Below are 25,348 nucleotides of genomic sequence, written 5' to 3' on the forward strand. Positions count from 1 at the left end.
CTACCCTCAGGCACTAGAGCAGCAGCAGAGCACCACTTAGCTGAATGGATGTCAAAATCTCTGTGCAGGTACATTTTTAAAGTGCTCAATGAAGGTGTGCAGGTGGCACCGAGGGTGTTGTTGAACTGGCAGGTCTTAGAGGGACACTTTGCCATTTTATTCATCCACATGCCAACAATGAACAACCCAGATTACGCCACAGGAATGCGTGAAACAGGAGGGCTGAAAACACATACACAGCCTTTGCTGCTTCAGGTGGTTTTGAAGGGTCTTTAGTGGCTCCACACTGTACACCAAAGCAAAAATTGTAGTCACACTATACTCCAATGGTATTGTTTTCAGTGGAGAAATGTGTGGGAATAAGTTCTCCTTGGGAAGGGGTGGTTTCATGCCCTTAATGCCACCTCCAGGAGCCTATTCATGTCAGTTTTGAGCAGTGACGTGTCTGAAATGTTTTCCTCAGCCACCTATACTAAAACTGTAAGATTTCAATGCTAAGCATCACAGTTCTGATCTCTGTTGCAGAAGGGGTGAAATATGGATAAGAGGAGTGTGACAACCATCCTAATGTGTCTTATGTCCACTGTGGCATTAGGCATAATCATTGTGAAGTTTGGTGCCAATGTGACATCATAACAAATCTTACACCTCACATGAACCTATGTACCTTGGCCTTTTTTCCTCATGTGTCAACGCCTTGCTGTTTGAAGTGTCACCATTCAGGGCACCACATTTTTTCACCATTACAAAGGAAGGTTGTAGACATATTTGAGCCAAATTTACAAACTCCTGCATCATACTGGCAGACAATTAGAGGGATAAAAGAAGTGACCCTTTAACTGTGTTGCACGCTCTGTATAGAACCTGATAGGAATTCCACTGAGCCCTGTAACCTTTTACAATTTCAGCAATTCAGCTGTTTCTCAGTGCCACTAACACTACTATCCTGTAGCACTCATTTTTACAGTGATGCCAATATTACATAGGGCAGCAGCACTCTTGGATTTTCCTTTGTAAAGCACTGTGTGAAAATGGAGTTCATCAGTTCTGCTTTTGCTTTGATAACCTCAATTTTGGTTCCTATGTGATATATGCGTGTCTGGACACTAGCTTACATGCCACTTACATCCTTTACCGACAACAATTGTAGAGATATTCTTCAGGATTGAGCCACAATAAACCAGTCTGTTTTCTTACTTACACAGTCCCACAGTATTTTACAAAGGAAAACATTATCCATCTGGAGTGGCAGGAAATATTGTTCTTTTAAAAAGAGTGTGATTAGAGTCTGTATCCATCTTTGTAATAAGAAAGACATTTTCATAAAGAAGTGTTTATGTTCTCTGCAGCAATGGAAAGTACTAGTTGATAATAATAACAATAATAATAAAAATAATTTGATGAATAAAGGTAATAACTATTTAATTTTAAAGGATGAAACAATCACAGAAGAAGAGAAGATGTTGTGACATGAAATCGCTCCCATTTAATTTATGAAGGAGTACTAAAATGTAGAGAAAAGATGCTGAGATGAGTAATATATGCAACAGTTTCTTACTAAATTTCCTTTGAAGAAAGATTCCCGTCATCAAATCCACACTGTAAACATGTGCTTGTGCTGGGCATTATCAAAATAATGCAATCAGATTAAATTGCAAGCAAGAAATGAGATGCATACTGGGCTCTCAAAGGTGATGGCTGTTAAGTCCTGGGATTCAAGGGGCAATGGATCAAGAATTTTGTTGTTATCAGAAAGCACAAAGCTTATTGTTACATTTTTACAGGAATTATATTTATGCAACAAACCATTCTGATTTAATCAAGGGATAATAATAATTTTTAAACAGTTCATTTGATTATTCTCAAAATGATGTTAAGTCTCAGTTTAAAATACTAAATATCAAAATCTTCCTGTGGTAGGCGGGACTTCAGTTCTGTGAATGATATACACCTGGTATTATTTCAGTGTGCTATCAGTTTTGCATCAAATGTAGCAGACATGAGACCTCATGTTGCTCTTGATATAATAGAATAAGTATGTAATTTAATTGACAATGACTCTGTAATATTACTACAATGAAAATATAAAATTTATGACAGAATTTGAACTAAATTAATTAGTTTACAATAAGACACAGAGTGTTGATTTTTTCCATCTGTATTTTCAATAAATACCATTGTAACTTTCATCCAGAAGAAATGATGAGCTGATTATGAAAATGAATGAGTACATTAAGTCACACCAGAGTTATTTTTTGTGTTACAAACAGAATTTATTTATGGAATTTCAAATGCATACCTCGGATCACACTGCTTTAGATTGCAATATTCCCCGGACCATCCAGCATTGCACATACAGGAATCTCCCACACAGTGGCCATGAGGTCCACAGTCAAGATCACACAGTTCTGTAACAAAATAAAAATTTATTTTATATTTACATGTATATTCCGCAAACCAAAGTACAACACATGCCAGAAACAGTATCAGCTATCCCTTTTCACGTTGAGAGGGCAGTACAGCTTAAAACAGCAAAAATTTGTCAATGTTCAATATTTTTTTTTTACTTACCACAGTAAACCTACAAGAATAAAAGTTGATAGTTGTCTTCTTATGTGGAATAAATATATAATCTACCATAAATAAACTATGTGTACTCCCTTTTAAATATTTCCAAAATGGCAACTTTCAACAGTCATACTATATCATTACCCTGATATTTAAAGTAGTTTTAAACTTTTTAATGTTGTTTTTGGTTTACTTTATTGGTGAAATAAGTTCTTACAAAACAGACCTCTTTTAATTACATAATAAAATAAATGATATTTTGAATTGTGCTTCAAATCATGAACATTAGAGTGACCTGATTTTGCTTGATTCCGTTGATATTATGTAGTCAAATATACCCCAAAAAAATTTCAAAGATTTATGTTACTTAGTTTTTGAGTTATGAGGGAAACAGATCAAGAAGTCTGGGAAATGAGTGTAAAACATTGCTAATGCATTTTTCATACCTTTGCTGTTAAAAATCAAAAACCACCAGCAGAGTAGCTTGTCCCTTCTAATGATGACTAATGGTCTGTCTTCCTATCTGAACATTCTCCTTCTTTTTCTTGCCTCTTTCATTGTTTGTAGCTTTCTTTTCTCTCCTGACTTTATTTGCACTATATCCATTTCATCCAATGCAAGTTTACAAAACTTACCAGGTTCAGTTCCCAATTACTTAATTATATCCAGTCTCCATTTCATGTCTTCATTGAATGTAATCAGTGCATCATTAGTACCAATCTTAATAATTGTTTTCCTACAAAATCTAGCTTTGAGACAACCTTTGTAAGTTTTTCTGTTCAGTAAGTCATTAAAATTTTGTGTATTGGCACCAACACATCTTTTTAAGAGCTCCATGGTAACTACATTTTTAAACACAGGCTCAATAGGTTCAATCACTGCAGCTGGTAAAGTATTTTTGTGCCTATAGCTAATATCAGTTCCTTCAGACATGGCACGTTGATATAGACACCACACCTCATTTCCCGTGGAACAAAAATAAAGCATCAAGTTGCAATCAGAAGAGCATTTGTGATCAGCAGAGGATCTACAATATTTACGAACCGGGACTAAAACTTGATAGAGGCGAACCCCCCGCTCACTTGAGTGTTTGAAATAGGATATAAAAAAAGAAGATTTTTCAAAAATATGTTCATTTTGTGATGCACATATTTTGAAGAGTTTGATATACGAAACATATATGTTGTATAGTCTTAAGTGTCTCAAAGTGCAGTGTCGTGTCTCTTCAAACAGGATTCTTCTATCTATCACATCACTGTATTTCACTCTGTGGAATTCAAACACGTATATTTTGTAATGGAAGCCATCAAACCTACATTCAGGACAGTGAAAATTAAAATGTCCTGAGATGCCTCTTTTACTCCCAGTCAGACAGCTATAATCTACTCCCACTTAAAAAGAAGCATAACTAATACTATGTGGGATTATTTGTGACTGGGATCATAAGAACTCTTCAGAAAATTTCCTCTCTTTATTGTCTATATAGCAAACATAAAACCAGTAAAGACAACAGACAAGCAAGACAATATGCATTTCTTCAATCCTTAGATCCCAGCATTCTTATCTTTCTAATCTTGCTACAGCTTTACACAGCATGCTTTCCTTTCTGCAAAAGAATCTATTACCTCATCAAAGCTTGTAAAACATGTTGCTACATGAAAACTGAAATGTTGTTGTCTAATACGGAAAAAGCTGTTAATACGAATAATACCCAAGACTTGTGGTTTCTCAATTTGATTACGTCTATTTTGTCACTGTCTGCTAGATAAAACGAAATAGACCTATCTAATATTGCAGCAATTGTAATACAAGCCAAATAAGCAAGACTGTTTTGGCACAAATGTTCTTATTATCTACCTCATTTATATAAATAACATGAAAGAATATAATTCACAGGGACCAATATCAAAGGCCTATTAGGCCTACTACAAGCAAAAAATTTTATGTTGGGAAGTAGTTTCACATTTCAGTCATATACTCCAGTTTCTCAAGCATGAGAACGAAAAGTAGTAGTAGTAGTAGTAGTAGTAGTAGTAGTAGTAGTAGTAGTACTTTTGTATAAATTTCGAATTGTCCATATGATTTGTGTGATATCCCTGTTTCTCCTGCTTTTGTCATCATTAATTCTGTGACTACTCCTGCCATTGACAAAACTTATTCTCCAGTTAACTTCCCTAACTGTACCAGAATCACAGGTTTAGTTATCCCATGTTTATTCACCTGTTTGGTGTTATTACATGTTCGTACAATGTGTTCTTTGCACAATTCTGAGAAGTAGTGTAAAGGTCAGGCTAAAATTTTCTGCCAAAATTTCATTTCCTTGGTTGCACCTAGAAGATAATATGTAATCTTTCTTACCTGTTATTCCTGTTAGACATTTATTTCCACTCTGGTACTCTGACTCTATGAATTTTGGTAATAATTATAACAGTGTTTATCATTCACATACCCAACCACGTAAACAAACAGTGACTGGTATTCACCTGTTCGTGCTTATTCATCTGAGTTCATATAATCCCGTTCCCTTTTGTCTGTGGCAAAGTTTTTTATTTCTTGATGTGATAGGATTCCCCTGACAGAAGCATCACAGACCCTATGCACACACTCAAAAATCAACTTATGATTCATTCAGAATTCAACTTAGAATGTGTAAAAAATATTTTAGTACCAAAAGGGGCACATTTCAAAATAATCAATAGACCAATGTGTGCCCCACCCCCCACCCCCCTTCCCCGGTCCCGGCCAGTTTGTAATATCATATAGCCTAGCCCATGTATAGCTGCTGTCATGTTAATAAAACAATCAGAATTTTCCTTAATTACATTCCCTTAATATTAGGTTATTGTACTTATGGCAGCATGTCAGTCACTTTTTACCAGATAGAGGTTTTCCATCAGAGAGCTTTTTACTCTAACTTTATTTTTCTTAACTGTGCATCCATCCTCTTTTGGACATGGCCAACACAGTGCGGTTTAGTGATAGGGTTATTAAGTTGGTTGGTTTGTGGGATTTAACGGACCAGACTGCGACGGTCATCGGTCCCGGTTATTAAGTCCATGAGGCTTTAACTGAGAAACAATCATGAAGGATTTGGTATCACCCATCACCAGCATAATTAATATATTGTGCACCTCGCCCGATCTCCAATTGTAGAAAAAACTTTTCATTCTTTTCACTTCATAGCACCTGCGGTACCCCTATGGGTAAGTGAAAAAATTAGTTCACGTCTTTCCATCTATTCTGCATAAGCCATATCATTTTTTTTATCTTTCTACCTTTCGTAACCCTTGCAATAAGAATAATATAAAAATGTGATCTGTTTAAAAATCATAAGGAAATGTTTACAGTTTACTTCACACAAGGTGGCTGCAGGTTTGAGAATTTAGCTTCCAGCTGATGACTACAAGTATGAGAAATATAGTTTCAAAACTGTATACAGCAATATGAGAAATTTTGTGACACACAAAATTTTACTCAAGGAAAATAGAGAGTTACTCTCAGGGTATGTGGCTATGACTGACAGATGGAGGGCATAGCTTTATTATTTAGTTAATAACTTCAAAACTATAACAGAAATTTTAAAAAAATGAAATATTGACTTTTTGAAGATTTTGAGATGTATCTGCCCTCTTAAATCCACAAATGAAGGTATAGGAGAATAAAATTGTGCCCCTTTACACATCCTTATCTCCCCTGCTCATATGCACCTTACATAATAGATATGGCGCCAGTAAGATCATTGTATAGTTGAACCTGAAACACTGACTCTCTAAACTAATTCAACATTTCATTGAGAACTTCGTGTAGCTTCCAATAATTCTCTCATAAGTTCTGTCAGTGTTTGCAAAATGCTTTCATATTGGCTCTACCAGTTGGTTTATCTCTGGCAGTACACATCTTGTGTACAAGGATTAATTTTCAAGACATTTTTCGAATGTAATATGCACAATTAGGAAAAATTATATGCTGCTATCCTGTGCTAATGTGCTAACTTGTATTTAAATAATGAATAATACCCATGTAACACATGATCATAGATTTCCTGGCAAATCAGTAATTTATATTGTTTCAAACTGTCCACTTATGTCACATCATCTGCACTTCACTTCATAATATTTTAGCATTGATACTTTTGGAGGTCTGAATGACTGCTGTTAGCATTGAAAGAACTCAAATGTATGATTTCATGTACACTTATGAACCATGTAAACAATTTGCATGTAACCGTGAACTACGTAATAAACCTCTTCAGCTTGTTTCATGAAAAATTATGTGAAGAAATTGTGGAAATAAATGAAAAACTGTAGTCTCACCTCGTGAACAATCATCACCAGACCACATTGGTTCACAGCTACATGTCTGGGTCTCAAGGTCAAAGTTGCCATGCCCAGAACAATCTGGCAGACACTGAAGTGCATCATTGTCCATCTGACTGCAGTCAGCTCCTTTCCAGCCTTTCTTGCAAATACACACACCCTCTGCACAAAAGCCATGTCCTGAGCAGGTTGGGTGTGGGCAGTCCACTGAAAAAGACACAATTAATTGCAATAAATCTGCTAGTCTGTGGAGTAAATTATAAGATTTTATAGTGTTTCTACCAATGAAATGTACACACTCCTGGAAGGTAAAATGGGGGAGAAGCGAAGACAGAAAATAGTGGGCTACATCAATAAAATAAGAACTGAATATGGAAGATAACATCACAAAAGAAATGGTATATCATCAGGGACTTGAGTTATAATTGGGTGGATATCAAGAACACAGGAAAACAGGTTCATATTTGCAAAATTTTGTGGCATTCATGTAGGAAAGAAGAACTCAAAGGAGAGATGATATAATTCTGTGCTGCAGTCTTGCAGAAGACATTCTGTAAAAGAGTATTTCTTCTTTTGTATGTAGATCATCTACAAAATGTTCACGACTATTATGGGAGGAATCTAGGAGAATCATGAAGTCCTACAATTTTGTAGTGAAGGTTAAGAGAATGTTAAAAGGGTACTCACTGAGATGGGAGGAGATTTAATTAAATCAACTGGAGGTTATTCAAAGGCTGTAGTCAGTAACACACCTAAGCACCAACCCTTGGATCTTTTATATAAAGTTAGTATGTAACAAGATATGTGTGAATTGCAGGTAAAGTTGAATCTGGTTGTACACAATACCTGCTCTGGCAATGGACAAGTTAATGTTAATGAGAGGAAAATGATGCACTGAAGAAAGTTTACCATTCACCTAGTTCTCTCTCCGGATCTATGTCTTTTTTTTCTTTTTTTAACTTTCCCCTTGTCTTTGTTTTCATGGTCTTTCTTAATTCAACATCTAATATGTTTCTGTTGCCACAATTTAGTACAGAAATGGAAGAAAACGCAGAAATGAATGATGGTGGTATCATCTAACCACTTGTCTCAAACGTCAAGTGAGTTTCACCATACAGAATTTACTCATACTATTAATAGTCCATCATTAGAGGTGTGTTTTGTACCCAATTTTTTAAGATGTTATACACAATTTTTCAATCTAATCCCAATTTTTCAATCTAACCCAAAGCAATGTTGGTTGAATAATCTGATTCTCAGAAAATGTACTGGTAATCCTGCCCTTTTCTTGCTCCTCAAATTTCCATAATGGAAGTTCTCTCCACATCCAGGATTTGATCATGTGCTATGAACATAGCCAACATAGTTCAGTGATATCATTCTAGGAGATAGACTGTAGTGAAATGGTCCGTTAGGAACTGAGAGAAGTAACTGAGTTACACAACTGAGCACCATTCTTTACTTGTAGGTGGCTTCTGCGAAATACATTCAGTTAGTTCAAACAAAGAAAGCAGTTCCAAAACACAGACAATTGCATCACAGGAATCATTTTAATGTGGGCACTAAATGAATCAGCAAGGCAACACTATTTGGATCATGAAATATTGAAGTCCGATGACTGCAGTCCAAAAAAATGTGAGAGTAATGTTTATGACTATTTGATGCAAGAGATAGTTTCATATATCATTTAATAAAGCAACTTTACTGAACTTATTGTAACTGACATACCTTCCTCACAGAATTTTCCCATGTATCCACGCACACAGGCACATTTACCATTGACACAATGACCATGTCCATTACAGTCTGGTACTTCACATTCATCATGCCTTAAGCTACATTCCTTTCCCTTCCAACCTGGATTGCACTGACATTCTCCATTTATATATTCTCCTCGTTGACTGCAAAGTACAGGACAAACACCTGAAATAGAAAATATTCACTAATAAGAATAATGTGTTTGATGGATAGCATACCCCACAAACATAAAACAAAATTATCAAGGTAGTTGGGAACTCATAAATATATGTTAAATTTTAAGCTGCAGTGCTATAATTCTGAATAACACTGACCTGCTGAACTAGAGAGCAAAATTTATATTCCCTCTCATTGACAGAGAAAGCATAGGACCACCGAAATAAACTGATTTATGTTATGAAAGGATTCTAAAAGTTGTGTGTGAAATCTTCATATGTCCAGACAACATGACATCTTTCATCCACTGGTTATCTCTAGGGTGTCCAGATCTTTAGTGTTATTAATTACACAAGTAATAGAGGACCCTAAACTGAAATTTTTAAGATAAGCAAGCAATGGTCACAGATGAATATTTCAGCAGTTTTGAATAAGCTATATGTATCACGCACATGTTTGAAAGCTGCTTGTGTTCCACAAAAAATGAGTGCCTAGAGCACTGACGTTGGTGGTGGTGCAAACAAGCATCACTACCTTTTTTAACTGATCATATTTATTTATTTTCAACTAAATCCAGCAAGAAGTACTCATTTAATATCTTTTGGGACCATTTTCAATCAAAGTATGATTGACAGAGAATGCAGTATAAGAAATGAACTGTATGGCTGTAAAATTCCAATAAAATGAAGAAAAGTAGCATAATTTGGCCAGTTACAAGTAAACAAGTGTTAACAGATTCATTCACAAACAGATGGGAACCAAATGCTGGCTTTCAGAACTAGGGTGTTCTTTATGTGGCAGAAGACAGGGTGCTGTTGAAGGAAATGAACTGAACTATAGATCTTGAGTTAATGATGAAAGAGTAGGACAGGTCAAAAAGGGAAATTAACAATGGAATGTCAGCGACAAATCGGATATGTAAATCAGAGAAACTAGATAGAAGGAATGAAGATTAGGGTTTAATATCCCATCTACATTGAGGTCATTAGAATGGAGCAAAGATGCATGATGTTTCAAGGATGGGGAACAAGTGTCTATTGTGGAGCTGCACGAGACAGCACATGCATTTATATAAAACTCACTCCATACAGATATCGACACAAGGGCCAGCTTACATGGAGTATTGCTGTCCACTCGACACTGTCATTACTGACAGTTGATTACATAGCTAACATGTTGAATTACAGTTGTATGTATGGTGAAAGCACAGGCATTGTTATCTGGTCACAAATCAGTGACCACAAGGAGTTTTATCATATTATATGACTAGTTTTCAAGCAGTACACTGAAACTAAAAAACTAGCAAATTAGGCCTACTCAATGTTTTCCACTCTTGAAAGAAATTATATATGTGCCCTAAAACTTGGAAGGGTAAACTGATGTACGCAAAATGTATGTGGGGTAAACTTTCCCTTCATACACTGTGTTCTCTTCATCAGAAAATGATGAGCATGACAGAAAAAAAAAAAGTTTCTCCTTGTGCACGTCACAATCATATACCTGCAGTAGAATAACAAAGTGTCCAGGTGGACAAGGAAAAAAATCCCGGCTTTCCCAATTAGAAATACATATTTTCCTGCATGAAAATACCCCAGGCGAAAGTACATTTTTTTCCATGTTCAGTGACAATATACTTCCCATCAGAGCTGTTAAACTTATCAATCATTTGTATGGTAAAGATTTTACACACTAGCACAGAATTTTCTGACATTTTACAAAACGAGCCCAGCAACAACAATAAATTTGGTAAGATCTTTGTTGTGTGACAACATGTATACTGTGTACTTTCACAATATGAAAGCATAAATATGAAGTCCATCAAACGCAGTATGGTAGATCCAAAAGCACTGAAATCGAGATTGCTTTGCACGGTGCACTTTTGTCAGCCAAATCATGGCTCATGTCACATGATCTCGCATTCCAGTGACAGCAGATATTCAGAGCATAGCACATGTGATGTAGTGAGCCAATAGCAATATCACGGTTAAATAGTACAAACACATAAATGCAAAACATTAATGGTTTAAATTAACATACATACAGTACAGTTGCAAGAAAAGCTAAGCTTTTACATATATTACAGGTAATCAAAAAATCTTGCTGTTTTTTCCAAGGGGTTGGTTAGGCAGGATCCTAAGGGAACAGCATAAATCACAGCAGGTGAATATTTCTGACAAGACAACTACAAATTTCACTGTTGTGCACCGAGCAGTTCGTGGGTTACTTGGCTGAATACATGTTCTGCTGTGGTGCGGTCTACCACACAGCATGTCTGCTGCCCACAACATTCAAATGAGTGCGGCTCCACTCATATTGCAGCAGGGTGAGGAAGTCAGCGAGGAGGCCAGCAGTCACGCCAACACTGCAGTCATCATGCGCAGCTAGAACCGGCGTGCACAGATCGGCACTATGTCCTGCTTCAACAGCACTGCTCTGCAGTCAGCCAAAGCGAAATAATCCTGTGTGAAGTGAGTATTTAAGCTCTCGCTGAAGCAGCGGAGAGAGTGACATTGCCTGTCTGGAACTGACGATCATCACCAGAGCTGCCGCTACTGGAGCTACCATCACCAGTCCACCATTCACCAGTGCTATTCTGACCAAAACATTGTGCTACAAGCGACCAGACACTACCAGCTAGGTGGGTCTGGACTAGGACACCATTTCGTGGATTGTACTGAGGAAATTTAACTTGACATCACTTGTACTCATAAAAGAATGTTGCATTCAATACGAAGGGACCAGTAGTGTTTCAGAACTAGTTGTTTCAACTACACTCCTGGAAATGGAAAAAAGAACACATTGACACCAGTGTGTCAGACCCACCATACTTGCTCCGGACACTGCGAGAGGGCTGTACAAGCAATTATCACACGCACGGCACAGCGGACACACCAGGAACCGCGGTGTTGGCCGTCGAATGGCGCTAGCTGCGCAGCATTTGTGCACCGCCGCTGTCAGTGTCAGCCAGTTTGCCATGGCATACGGAGCTCCATCACAGTCTTTAACACTGGTAACATGCCGCAACAGCGTGGACGTGAACCGTATGTGCAGTTGACGGACTTTGAGCGAGGGCGTATAGTGGGCATGCGGGAGGCCGGGTGGACGTACCGCCAAATTGCTCAACACGTGGGGCGTGAGGTCTCCACAGTACATCGATGTTGTCGCCAGTGGACGGCGGAAGGTGCACGTGCCCATTGACCTGGGACCAGACCGCAGCGATGCACGGATGCATGCCAAGACCATAGGATCCTACGCAGTGCCGTAGGGGACCGCACCGCCACTTCCCAGCAAATTAGGGACACTGTTGCTCCTGGGGTATCGGCGAGGACCATTCGCAACAGTCTCCATGAAGCTGGGCTACGGTCCCGCACACCGTTAGGCCGTCTTCCGCTCACGCCCCAACATCGTGCAGCCCGCCTCCAGTGGTGCCGCGACAGGCGTGAATGGAGGGACGAATGGAGACATGTCGTCTTCAGCGATGAGAGTCGCTTCTGCCTTGGTGCCAATGATGGTCGTATGCGTGTTTGGCGCCGTGCAGGTGAGCGCCACAATCAGGACTGCATACGACCGAGGCACACAGGGCCAACACCCGGCATCATGGTGTGGGGAGCGATCTCCTACACTGGCCGTACACCTCTGGTGATCGTCGAGGGGACACTGAATAGTGCACGGTACATCCAAACCGTCATCGAACCCATCGTTCTACCATTCCTAGACCGGCAAGGGAACTTGCTGTTCCAACAGGACAATGCACGTCCGCATGTATCCCATGCCACCCAACGTGCTCTAGAAGGTGTAAGTCAACTACCCTGACCAGCAAGATCTCCGGATCTGTCCCCCATTGAGCATGTTTGGGACTGGATGAAGCGTCGTCTCACGCGGTCTGCACGTCCAGCACGAACGCTGGTTCAACTGAGGCGCCAGGTGAAAATGGCATGGCAAGCCGTTCCACAGGACTACATCCAGCATCTCTACGATCGTCTCCATGGGAGAATAGCAGCCTGCACTGCTGCGAAAGGTGGATATACACTGTACTAGTGCCGACATTGTGCATGCTCTGTTGCCTGTGTCTATGTGCCTGTGGTTCTGTCAGTGTGATCATGTGATGTATCTGACCCCAGGAATGTGTCAATAAAGTTTCCCTTTCCTGGGACAATGAATTCACGGTGTTCTTATTTCAATTTCCAGGAGTGTATATACTCTAGCAAGTCACTTCATTCTTAACAATAGCAAGAGTAGTCTTTACTGCCACCTAAGAATTACAGAAGAAGTGTACGTTTATTTGGTGTTTACTCTGGAAGAATCTCCAAGCACGTGTAAGTTGTTTGTTCCAATAATCAGAATTGTGTGAACAAACAACTAGTCAAGTCAGTCAAGCATGTGTTTTGTGTTGGGCATAAAAAGATTCCATCATGCACTTCAACTTTTCCATAGAAAAGCCAGTTACATGGGAAATTGCTCAAGAACTCACCAAATACTTTTTTTAAGAGTACATATGCTTTATGTCATTATTATTGTACAATTTGTAATCTGTGAAAGAACTAAAATGGCTTGTCTTCCCGGCCCAAAATTTTTCTAAGTGGCTGAACTCAAAGTGTTATGTTTTGATTAGAGTCACACTCTCCACAATTTGTGAAATTCATCACCCATTCTTACACTTAACACAATTCATATAATTCATCTTGCATAAAAGGAAATTTACTTTGAAAGTAACACTTCTCAAACCACCATTCGCAAGACCTGTTAAAGATGTGAACAGTTGTGACATCACGCTCATTGAAAGTAGTTAGTTGTTTTGAAGTGTTGCACAGTCTTCGTCCTAAAGCCTTTTAACACATTTTGCTATCAGTAGACACTTTAGTGTACACTGTGTTTCATTGTTGAAAATGGCACAATTTTTCTCATTTATGTTTTATTGCTGGAGTGTTATTCTGCTGTAGCAGGCTAAAATAAAATTCTTCATTAGAGCATCAGTTTATTGTCAATCAAAATTTAAAAAAATTTAACTGAAAATTAAAACAGTGAAAAGTTCCTGGAATTCTAAAAAATCCCAGGTTTTTCTCAGATGAAAAAATTTCTTGGTTTTTTGTGGATTTCCCAGTTGTCCTGGGGTGTATACAATCTGAGATGTAAAGAAAACAAAATAGATGAACCAATCCTAATGCAGCAAACTCTTGAATCACTGTTGAATTACATGTGAAATTAGTATGGATTTGCCATAATTGCTTTTATTATAGACTTAACACTAATAAAACAATAGAAAATCAAGGATGGATTAACACTAAAAAGTATAAACTCACTTTCACTGCAGTCATCTCCACCAAATCCAGGATTACATTGGCAATGTCCTAACAGACACTCTCCTTTGCCACTACAGCCACTGGGACAATTCTGTGTCATTTCTTCTGCAATAACTGCAATGAATGACACTTCACGTGCATCTCCATCGTCATTGTAAAGTGACAAAAACCAGTGTCCTTGTTCCATGTAATGTGTTACATCCTTTTTCACTGCCATCTAAGCAACAAGAAACAAATTATTTGTTATAAGAATTAAAATATTTAGATGACAATAAAATCATCAAATCCTCCATAGACAAAGAAGAATAATGATTAGAATAATATAGAATTTTCTGTGCAAAATAAAACATGACAATAAATCAAGTTTTCCCTGCTTTTTAAGAACCTCCTTCAACAGTGCAGTTTGCTGTACAGATATGACATTTGTGCTCTAAATAACTGTAGTTTTCAATTATTTAAACAAATAATAAATGAATTCAAACAATATAAAATTACAAGGAGACAGTATGGCCAGTCATAACTTTCCTTCAGGAAGCAAAATTCCAAGTACTGCTGATAGATTCATATCAACACAGAAAACACTTCCTAGTTTTCAGTACTGTTAGTTATGCCATTAGGAAGGAAAAAGCAGTTGGTTGGGAAATGTTAGAAGGGAGGGGAAGGTCATTCAGACCTCAGGATGACAGGAGTATGTGTGCTGTTAGGACAGGCATCTGAGGCAACAGTATCTGCTCCAAAACTGTATGCCTCAATGCTTATGCCAACAACTCCCAAGACTTCCTCTCCCTTTTGATACTAAAAGCTCTTGTCCACAAACAAACCTCCCAGGCAATCTCATCCTCTCACCATCTGACAAACACAGGTCCTACTTCCAGAAAACTCAGAAGCACCACACCATCATACAGTACTACCCAGTCTTCAAATGCTTTAGTACTTTACTTTGCCACAACTGTGATTTTCTCAATTGTCGTCATGAAATGAAATTGTCTCTACTGATACCCTTTCCAGGCCACCCACCAACATCTTCCCTCGCTCTCGTAATCTCTATAAGTTTTTGCTTATCCTCAGAACAGGTGTGTTGCTCCCAACCTGGTGTCTAAGTAACCTAACTCTCCTTTCCAAGCATCCCTAACCTATGCCTCTTTCCTCTTTGAGGATAAAACTAGCAGATCTGAAAGCTACAATATATTTTCTACCTTTATATATCTCTGTTGGCACTATTTACAATTTTGTGTTTTGAAAATAAGTTGTTGCTAACCATTCTGTCTCCTTGTAATTTTCAAAACTGAATTTTTCTTTTGACACAACTATGCCAGAATAAGATAGCTAGTCTCAATTTTGATTTCAACTATGTCTTTCCAAATACCATGCCATTTTTCAGTACACAAATAAGATTGTACAAAATTTAAATGGTAAAATTTGCTAAGTGGTATTTTCTGTGATATGTCAAAATTATCTGGTTGTGCAGTTCCAAGAGAAACTCAAATACTTTGGGTGCAGACATCTTGCTTGTAACTGGTTTTCTAACTGAAATAATGCAGTGTTATGTTAAAGTACCCACAGAGTCTAAACAATTTAACTGCACTATCAGACTGAGGAATAATCAATGCAGATTTACTACAGGGATTGAGATTGGAACCAGTGTTGTTTTTGAATGTGCCATCATAATCCAACTACTTGTAATAGTTTGCTGATGGTACAAGCATTATAATCAAGCCTAATGGCAGAAATTCAAAACATTTTAAAAGATAAATAAAATTTTCTTAGATCTTATTAAGTTGTTCTGTGCAAACACACTGTCATCAAACTTTGATAAGACACAATATATCCAATTCTGTACTGCACAAATTGTGGTTACACAATTAAAAACAATGAGTAAGGGGGAGTCAAATAAATGAAACAGAATATTCTACAGAGTTTATAGTACCAAAAATCTGAACAGAAGTCACACATTACCAGTCTTCTTAAATGTCTAAATTCTACAACTTTTCTGTTATGGGTAATAGCAGATTTTGAAGATAAAATTGTCAATAAGTGGACTTACTTTTCTTGTTTTCATTCATAATGCTTATCATATTATTCTGGAGCAACACTTCATCGGGGAAGAAACTGTTTGCTGCACAGAAGCAAGTAATGAAGATAACATGCATTGTCCACAGTAGATTGTCTTGGAGACAGCCCTTTAATAGTTGGGCATACTGACAATTGCCTCACAGTATATTTATTCCCATATTAAAAACAAAGATTCCAAGACTTACCAAGCGGGAAAGCGCCGGTAGATAGGCACAATAAATAAAACACACAAACACACAGGCGGTTGCTTCTTCAGGAAAGAGGGAAGGAGAGGGATATTAAGTTTGTTGACAACAGTCAATTACCTTTAGAAATGTAATACTAGAGGAGGGAATGACATGCACCATCCATCACTCGAAACACACTATGGGATGTAAATGAGGGAGGATGATCACTGGATATGAAAAATCCAATAAATGTTAAAATTAACTTCTAACACAAACTAAAATCATGTCCGACTGGCAACTTATTCAGAAAATGCATTACATTTGTAAACTAAATGATTTGTAGGGCCACTTAATAGTAAGAGATAGCACCAATGCTCCACGTAACACGCAGATAACTAATTCCACTTCATGTGGACATCTGCAACAGTTCCCATGCCAAACACTTCTTGTAGAACAGTCTCTTCAACACAGAGACCATTTCAGATGCAGAATGACTAATTACACCACTTTTCTACTTTTATTAAGGCAGATGACTCAGTTGTTCCTTTGAGAAAGTCACTACTGATTTCCTTCCTCATATTTACCCAATCAGAACTTTTGCTCAGCTTTAATGACCTCGTCATCAATAAGACATAAGATCCAAAGCTTCTTTCCTGTTTTTCTTCTGAATGTATTGTCTTCTAGTAGTTAATATGGTAAAATCGGTTCATCATAGGATGAGTCATCTGAATGGAGACTTGCCTAAATGCTAGTAGACCAGTTTTGTTCTTTTTATTCACTAATAGCTGACAAAACCAGCACTGCACAGGTATTCAGTTTGCCAATTTTCTATCAGAAATGAAAACAAAAAATTAACTTTGTTTGAATGTATCATAAGTAAGCACAGACTGTAGTAGTTTCCTAACAGTGTTGATTACCTTTACGTTAAGTATGTTGCATACCTGTTGGACAGTACCACATTTCAATTGCTGTGTTTGCATATGTAATCAGTGTCTTACTAGATTCCCCCAGAAGTGGTGAACCATCCAGAAACTGTGTAAAGATATACATAGGGCCGCATAACCTACAGAACACTTTTATTCTCCATAGTTATCCTCCTGTCTGCCACTTACAAATGAACAGTACCGTTTTTATAGCAAAACTGAAACTGCCACATTTAATTCAAGTTTTATTAAAAAATTGTTGATATCTAACATGAGACTTGGGGCTGTTCTAGCAGAAATAAAGAATGGTACATATTTACTATATAGTACTGGGAAACACAGTTTCCTAAAAAAAGTAAAATTCAGAAAAAAAACGTATCAAATATCACTTCAATATTTTGTTGAGCTTCTAAGAAATATGCTTCTGTTATTTATGAACTGTTCACACTTATCAATAATAACAGGAGACTCTTGCCTTTGTTCATGATAAAGAACATTCATTGATGCAGACTTTACTTGCATCAAAATATTTGCTTGATTACATGAAAGTGCAGAAGTTAAGCAATTAGTTAATTTTTATCACTTATAAAATGCAATTTATATTTTATAAGGATATAAAATACACAATGAGCTAACACTGAACATGTGCAAAACAGAAAACAAGCAGCAGACATCTGCTCAGAGTTTCTCTCTCACAAATTTATTGTTTTTCCCTATCAATGCTACCAATACATACTATATCATTTATGGAATGTATCAAACCTACTAATCTGTAGCTTTGGTAGAGCACAACTCTAGCAATTCCTCTCCACAGCTCAATACGCAGCTATTGTTTTCATCTACAGCCATTTGTGCTTTGCAGTTGAAAGCTGTCAAAAGTGCTGCCAGATGTCAGGGATTTCCTTAAGTTTGCTTGACTGTAGTTGTATCTTAGTATTAAAGAATAAATGAATTCAAACTTCATGCACAATGTGGCTTTTTTCACACATTTCAGCATTTATGGTTACATATTTCTTGAATTACTTGCCGTACAGTTATATATTTGTGTAGGTACATTCGGTGGCATATGTGACTACTGTATATGAAATATGTTGTGAATACAAATAGTAGGAAACAATTAATAAATTTAAATGTCATGCACAATGTGGCAGATTTTCACGTGTTCCAAGTATTTATCAGGTCATATCTTCTGAACTGTGATAGGTAAGTGATTTACACGCAGGCTGATTGTTGCCTGACAGTAAAGGGTATGCATATCAAGTTTAGTTGAAATTGGTCCATTTGTTTAGGAGGAGATGTGGAACATATGCACACACACAACATACTTCCGTTTTTTTATAATATGTATTGATACTGACTGTATTTTAAGCAGTTTTCTTCACAGGGAAACAACTTTTCTGCTTTTTAGTAATCCCTTTAACCTGTTTGCCAAGTACTATAAATTTACATGTCTTGTTTGTGCTTGTATGACTACTTGTATTACCATCACCACTGCAAAGCCTGCTCCTTGTAGCCATTTGCCACCTCCTACTTCAGGCAGTAGGTACTCGTATTATCTGCCAGCACAAAACAGGGGACTGGCATAGTTACTAAAGCACTTTTTATATGATCTAATAGCCAAATAAATGTTCTATTATCAAGAATACATATTCTGGGTGTAGCAGATTGTATTACCAAATGAATCACTCATTGTGAATCCCATTATACATTGTTCGTTGAAGATAATCTGCTCTTGTTTCTTTCTTGTTTCACTGTTACTGCTAGTATGGAACTATTACTTCTACTTCACCTTAGCATGTTTTCTCCTTGGTCTGTTTGCTGATGCACTTGTTTATTCATTTTTTTCCATCAACTCTCTGATGACCTTGTCATCCACAGGATATTTTTAACCCCCTTCCACATTCAAACTGATCCCCTACCCATTCTCTTTTCTAAATTATATGTTGATAATTATCTTTTCTTATATTACTGCCTACACTCCATCTATGATTTTTCCATCATTGTATTTTCTGTTATCATTGTCAGTATCCAGTGATCAGCATTAGGTATGGGATATATGTAAACAGTAATGTTTAAGACTAATCAGATACAGCAATGCAAGTTGGAGACAGACACAGGACACAGACACACACACACACACACACACACACACACACACACACACACACACACACACACACAAGCTGGTTGCTGATGGAGAATTTGGAGCATTTGCTGTAGCTCCTCAGTGACTTCCAAAATAATGAATGCAAACCACTAAAAGGAAAATGATTTATTTTATAAGTGTTAGAAGCAAGGATAATACTGGTATTTTTTTACAACATATAGGAAATATTACAGAATTTATGTCTGTAGCAGTTGGAGATCGTATCTAACATTATAGGGTGATTATATTTTGTCATACACAAGGATGGGCATCTGAACATGATTCATTGATATGAATGCAGAATGGCTTCATTGGAAAACATTAAAGCCTTCATTTTCAGTGTGAAGTCACTGTGCAAATGCTCATCAGGTATTATATTTTAAAAAAATTATCATTTATGCAGAGGGAAAAAGAGAAGTGTAATCTTTAAAAAATAGAACAGTAATCTGTCAAAATGTAAAGAGGGAAATATGGGTCTAAAGCATCCATATCCATGGATTCTGAACTCAGAAATCACAAATAAAATGAAGAAAAAGAGTGAAGCACGAGTCCTTTCTAACTCTGATGGCAGTGTGTTTGTGTTTATGTTGATAAACTATTGTGTTTCTCAGCATTTATTGCACTCCTCTGATTTGTTAATTCCACATTTTGTATTTTAAATAAAAAAAAGACTCACAGTCTGTGGTTCGGCATTGCTACCAATGAAGTCAATTTCTTCTCACAATTCAGTACTTTCATCAACTTATGACTGCGTTTGCATTTCACTTTTATTTGCATTAATTTGTATACAGCCGAAATCCAAAACTATATGTTACTAACTTCAATACTTACATGTGCTCCTCTTGTCGTCCTTGCTTTGAATCCACTAAGAACCTCCAGAATGTCATACTGAGTATGAGTTGGAAGGGCATTCCTGCGGGCATACACTCCTATACTTGCACCCCTTGGGATGCTGTAATCAAACTTGACATATGCAGCTTCAGACTGGTAAAACTGCATGTTCCAGTAACTGTACGGAGGTATATCCTTAGATAGTTTTTGGCCAAGAGAGATTTGAGAAAAAGTTGTCCCATCAGGTGGAAAAGTGATCCCCGGAAAAGTTCTAGCACCTGAAATATTCCATGAGATATAAATGTACCACCACATTTATACATTAATCTCAAGAGCTCCAGATTGCAACACACCGAGAGACCGTTATGTCAGTTAGCAGATATGAAACCACTGGATTAATCTATTGCAGTCAACAGAAATAATTTTAGTTTAATATCTAAATGGCTTGAAATATTTTTCATGGAGTTAACTCTAATATTTTGCCTTAATTTCAACTCATTGTTGAATTGCTGCTCTTGCATGCATAGTATTGAATGTAAGTAAATTTCTAGCAACTGTTACAGAATTGAAAATATAATATGAGTTGCTGAAGTGTTATCCTTATGTTAAATATCACTGATGCCCAGAAATTTAAAACAGAAGCCTACAAACTACATAAAAATTTATATGTGCAGAAACAAACTACAAAGCCAGTGAGATAAAGTTACACAAATTACTGAATATTATAATTTTTTTAAAAGTAGTAACATAATAAATTACAACTATCTACTAAAAAGTTTTACTTATTCAACCATAACCAAAAAATTGCTTCTTATGCGGCATGCAGTTTCTTACAATGTAGGAAAATAAGTATTTGTAAAGAGAAACGCCATCATATAAATTTGATTCCGTAGGATAAACGATGGCTTTTCTCTTTGTTTCTGTTTTAGTGCAGCACCAAAGCAATGCCCATTCCCGATAAGTGAAAGTTAATTTACTCACATTTTGCATGCAACATAGAGAAGTCATCACTGAGAGGTTTCAGAAATAACATTGAGCAATTTCTCAAATCACTGGCATCAACTAATATAAATTTCTAATGAAATACTGTTCACAAAAACTACATACACCAAAGTAAGGGAACTGTTTTGTATGTGTTGATTTCTTTCTCCTTTTTCCCTTTCTTTTTAGCACATTTGAGGATTAGTATTTTCAAAATATTAACAGTGAAGAATAATGACTTTTCCTACAATTCAGATTTCAAATTAGTGGTGACTTTTCTTTAATATATTTTGTTATATTGTCCTTTCCTTTCTTAAGGGTAAGGAAAGATCCCTCTTGTAGTTTAGTACTGAGAAATATTGAGTTATTGCTTGCTCTTGCATGACAGCTGAGAGAAGTTCTTCCTTGAAAGCTGCCAATTAAGATGTTAGTTCTGATTTGCGAATTATCATGTCAAATCTGAGCAATTGTGTGTTCCTACCATATACACAGAAGTGAGGCCCATTGATCACTAGGACTGAAACCATGACCAATCTCAAATCTTCACATCATACTGCCCTTGCTAACAGAAAAACAGTAATTACCAGTAGCTTAAATTCACCATTTTAATGTGTTTTGTTTAGTTTTTTTAGCTAGTGGCTAAGAATACAAGCATGTCTTACGGAATGTAAAGTGATATGGATTAATAATGAGTAGGAAAACTGCTAGTACCTATCATTTTGGTGAAAAAGGTACGATATCTGTTTGATAGGAAAAAAAAGGAAAGAAGTTTAGAATGTAATGTCTTATCAATGACAAAGATCAAGTACAAGTTAGAATTGGATAAGGGTGAAAATAGAAATAAATAGTGGATTTCAAATGGACCATTTCAGCAGTCCCTTAAAGTTTAGAGAAGATACAGAAAACTTTGATCAGTATGACTAGATTGGGATTGAGACCCGGCTGCTCCTGATTGGGAGTCTGGTCCTTTAACAATTGTGCCATTTGCTTGGGATTTGATACGAAAGGTGATAATCAACAGTGAGCACTTTACACCATGAACTATGCTGCAGGCTATCACTCGAGTCAGACAAAGAAATGTTTCGTATGAAAGAGACATGTACATGTATACTTATACTCTGCAAGTCACTGTGAAGTGCATGGTAGAGGGTATGACCCATTGTACCATTGGCAGCAAATGATTCTGCCGGATAAAGCAGCAAGAAACAAAGGTTTAAATGTATGATGAATGACTTGCTTTTTCCTGTGTAATTGTTGGTATAAGGATAACAGCAAATTCATTAGCTGTGAAACTTTAATAAAATAGATAACCATGTCACTGCTCTTAATAGCAGCACTAAAACTTCTATTTTGACTGGAAATGTGGTGTGGTGATAAGAAGGGAATAGAAAAGCAGCAGGAGGAACAACAATAAATCTGATGTGCTATAATATAAAAATGAGGAACAAGAGATGAAGAATGAAAAGGTCAAATATGAAAGATGTCTTCTTGAACAGAAATAAATGGGTGATCTGAAAGCAAAGTAAAGCAAGTAATAAGAGAATGTGAAGGATATGAAGTGTTAGCCTATACCTGTCAGTTAAGCTACAATTATTTTCCATTTATGTGGATATTGGCTACCATAATTACTTCCTTCTCACTTCAAATTCTTATAAGCTTTCTATGATATTCTTCATCCAGAATCCCTTGCCAAGCTTAATGGAATAGTTATTCATTGTTATTATCAATGTAAAAATACCAAGTTTTGTTTCTGAGCACAAAGCAGTTTAGTTTTATTACATGCTTATCAGTATGTTGTTAGGAATTGACTGTTTCTAGAAATATAGCCTCACCTTCAAGAATTAAGATGGGTGGAGTAGGAGGCGTAGTGTTCACCAGCAATGATCCACAGTCCCGACTCGTAGAACTCGCTAAGCTGCTTGTCTCAGTAGATGACCAAGTTGGTGCGCTATTTGCCTGTGTTGTTACTGTGGTGACAGTAACAGTCTCTGTCTCTGTACTCTCTCTGGATGGAAGAGGGTCTTCAGTATTTGTTGAATACATTGTAGAAACAGTACCCTCATTACCCTCATATGAAGTACTCGTTGGGAGATCTGAAGTATACTGTCCTTTCTCATCACTTTCAGTGCTTTGAGTTACGGCTGGAGTTGAAAAGAACTGATGATATTCATAACTCTCTTTGAGTGTAGTATGTTCTTCAACTGATGGTTCAGTCCCATTACTGATTTCTCTTCCTGCAATTATTGAAGTGTCAGTGTTGATAGAGGTGGGTGTATTTATTTCTGTGTCATCATAATCAACTTCCTGATCCAAGCATGGGCAAGAGCACTCACACACGGCTCCATTCAGATGAGGTGGTGCAGTTGTGGTGGTAGTAGTGGAGCTAGTAGTGATGAATGGGGTCGTGTGAGAGTGCTCCTGATGTGCTAACAGCATTTGGGTGTCATCTGAGGTGTTTAAGCTGAGAAGCACATTTGCCACCTTTTGAGCAGGATGAACAACATTTACTTTTGTTGCATCACTAGTGGCATTGCCTGCAGCAGATACAGACATGGAGAATACATATACTGACTGATGTGAACCAAAAGTTTCATCCTGCATAGCTACTGTTACGTTAACAAGCACTCGTTTTGGTGGTTTAGGTAAAACACTGTCAACAACAGGCATAGTCACAAGGCGCACGTCTGATGAGCTGTTTGCAGGATAGTTATGCGATGTATTTGGAGAAATTGTAGTAAGAATTTCTATACTATAGTTGTTAGGATCACTCATTTTCATGGGATGCAGTGTTAATAAAGAACCATGCTTCAGGGATGCACTTACTTCTTCATGCTCTGTCAAATTCTCTGAGAAATTTTCATCAAGGCCAGTGAAATAGGTGCTACTTTCTGTCACATTTTCTTCTGCTGGGTCACTGCCATTGAAATTAGAAAAAAATGAATTTTCCATATGATGCTCATGACTAGCACTTTCATTTTGAAGTGCCAGAATATCTGAATGGTGTTCGTGAGTTGTTGATGTAGTAAGGTTAGTTGTGCTGGCATTAACTTTCATGACTACTGAAGGCTGTTTCTCATTTTCCATGTTCTTATCCCACAAAACACCAGGTAACACATTTTCACTTTTATTTTTAAGTTTTGGTGCTTTCTCAGTGTTATTGTTTTCATCAGTTTCATCTTTGTCCTCATCTTTGTCTTCCTCTATGAATTTACCTATAATGTCTTTACTATTAAAATCTCTCGGGTGTTGTAGAAGAGGTATGTTACCGCGAATTTCATTATTCAGTTTGTTGGCATCAGGACTGGTATGAGGAGGAAGCTCATTACCGCCTGGTTTCAGAGTTACAGAATCATGTGTTAATCTAACAATCTTCACTTCATCTTGCCCATATGCAAAAACACCATAGTCATTTTGGATAGCACTTGGGACAGCGGTATCCATAGATGCTGCATCACTGCCACTTTTATTCTCAAACACCTGTTCACTGGATGGGGAGTTAGTGTTGACTTGTTTCAAAGACAGTGGAACAGACACATCAGCATGCTCATTTGTGCCAGTTTGGGCTGTCAATTTTTCAACATGCACAGAACCCGGAAGAGCGGTTATATTGTCATCATGCACAACATCAAGGTCTAGAGCTACTTCACCACTTTGTGCTATAACATGAGGATCAACAAGAGAAATGGCAGGGTGTGGTGCATGCTGGGTGACAGTTCTACGCCAACGCTTCCGTGCTGGCTCTACTGGACTGGCGTCATTGGCAGTGGAGAGAACTTTACCTCCTCCTGGAGAGGGCCGAGGACGAGAGGATGAGCGGTTAACCTCAGCAGAGGCTTTAGGATATACCTCAGTGTTCTCCCCAACAAGGACCTTGCAGGTTTTGGCACTCTGATATGACCAGTTTAGTAAGTTAACAACTGAAAATAAAAGCAAAAGAAATTAGTCACTCTTTTACTCTATAAAATATTATTACTCTATCTCAACAGAATACTACAGCATTTTTGCTGCACTTTATTTATGTATTATATATGAATTATAAGACTCAGACAGTAAGCTAATGATGCAAGTGCAATACAAAAAAATTTGCCATCACTTGAATACTGGAATGAAACTATGGAAGTTGGAAAGT

General features: G+C 37.2%; 1 protein-coding gene across 2 annotated transcripts in view; it reads right to left on the reverse strand.

Annotated features, from left to right (window-relative positions):
• LOC126282169 (teneurin-m) overlaps positions 1–25,348 on the reverse strand; it is a 1,262,550-nt gene that overhangs the window by 34,314 nt on the left and 1,202,888 nt on the right. For both annotated transcript variants that reach the window (XM_049981693.1, XM_049981694.1), the window contains 6 exons: positions 23,052–25,136; positions 20,239–20,516; positions 14,099–14,315; positions 8,613–8,807; positions 6,882–7,091; positions 2,300–2,408 (listed from right to left, as the gene is read on the reverse strand). In XM_049981693.1, coding sequence (XP_049837650.1) covers positions 2,300–2,408; positions 6,882–7,091; positions 8,613–8,807; positions 14,099–14,315; positions 20,239–20,516; positions 23,052–25,136 — 3,094 coding nt within the window. The remainder of the gene's footprint in view (positions 1–2,299; positions 2,409–6,881; positions 7,092–8,612; positions 8,808–14,098; positions 14,316–20,238; positions 20,517–23,051; positions 25,137–25,348) is intronic.

The sequence above is a fragment of the Schistocerca gregaria genome, chromosome 7 (genome assembly GCF_023897955.1).
Source record: "Schistocerca gregaria isolate iqSchGreg1 chromosome 7, iqSchGreg1.2, whole genome shotgun sequence".
NCBI lineage: Eukaryota > Metazoa > Arthropoda > Insecta > Orthoptera > Acrididae > Schistocerca > Schistocerca gregaria.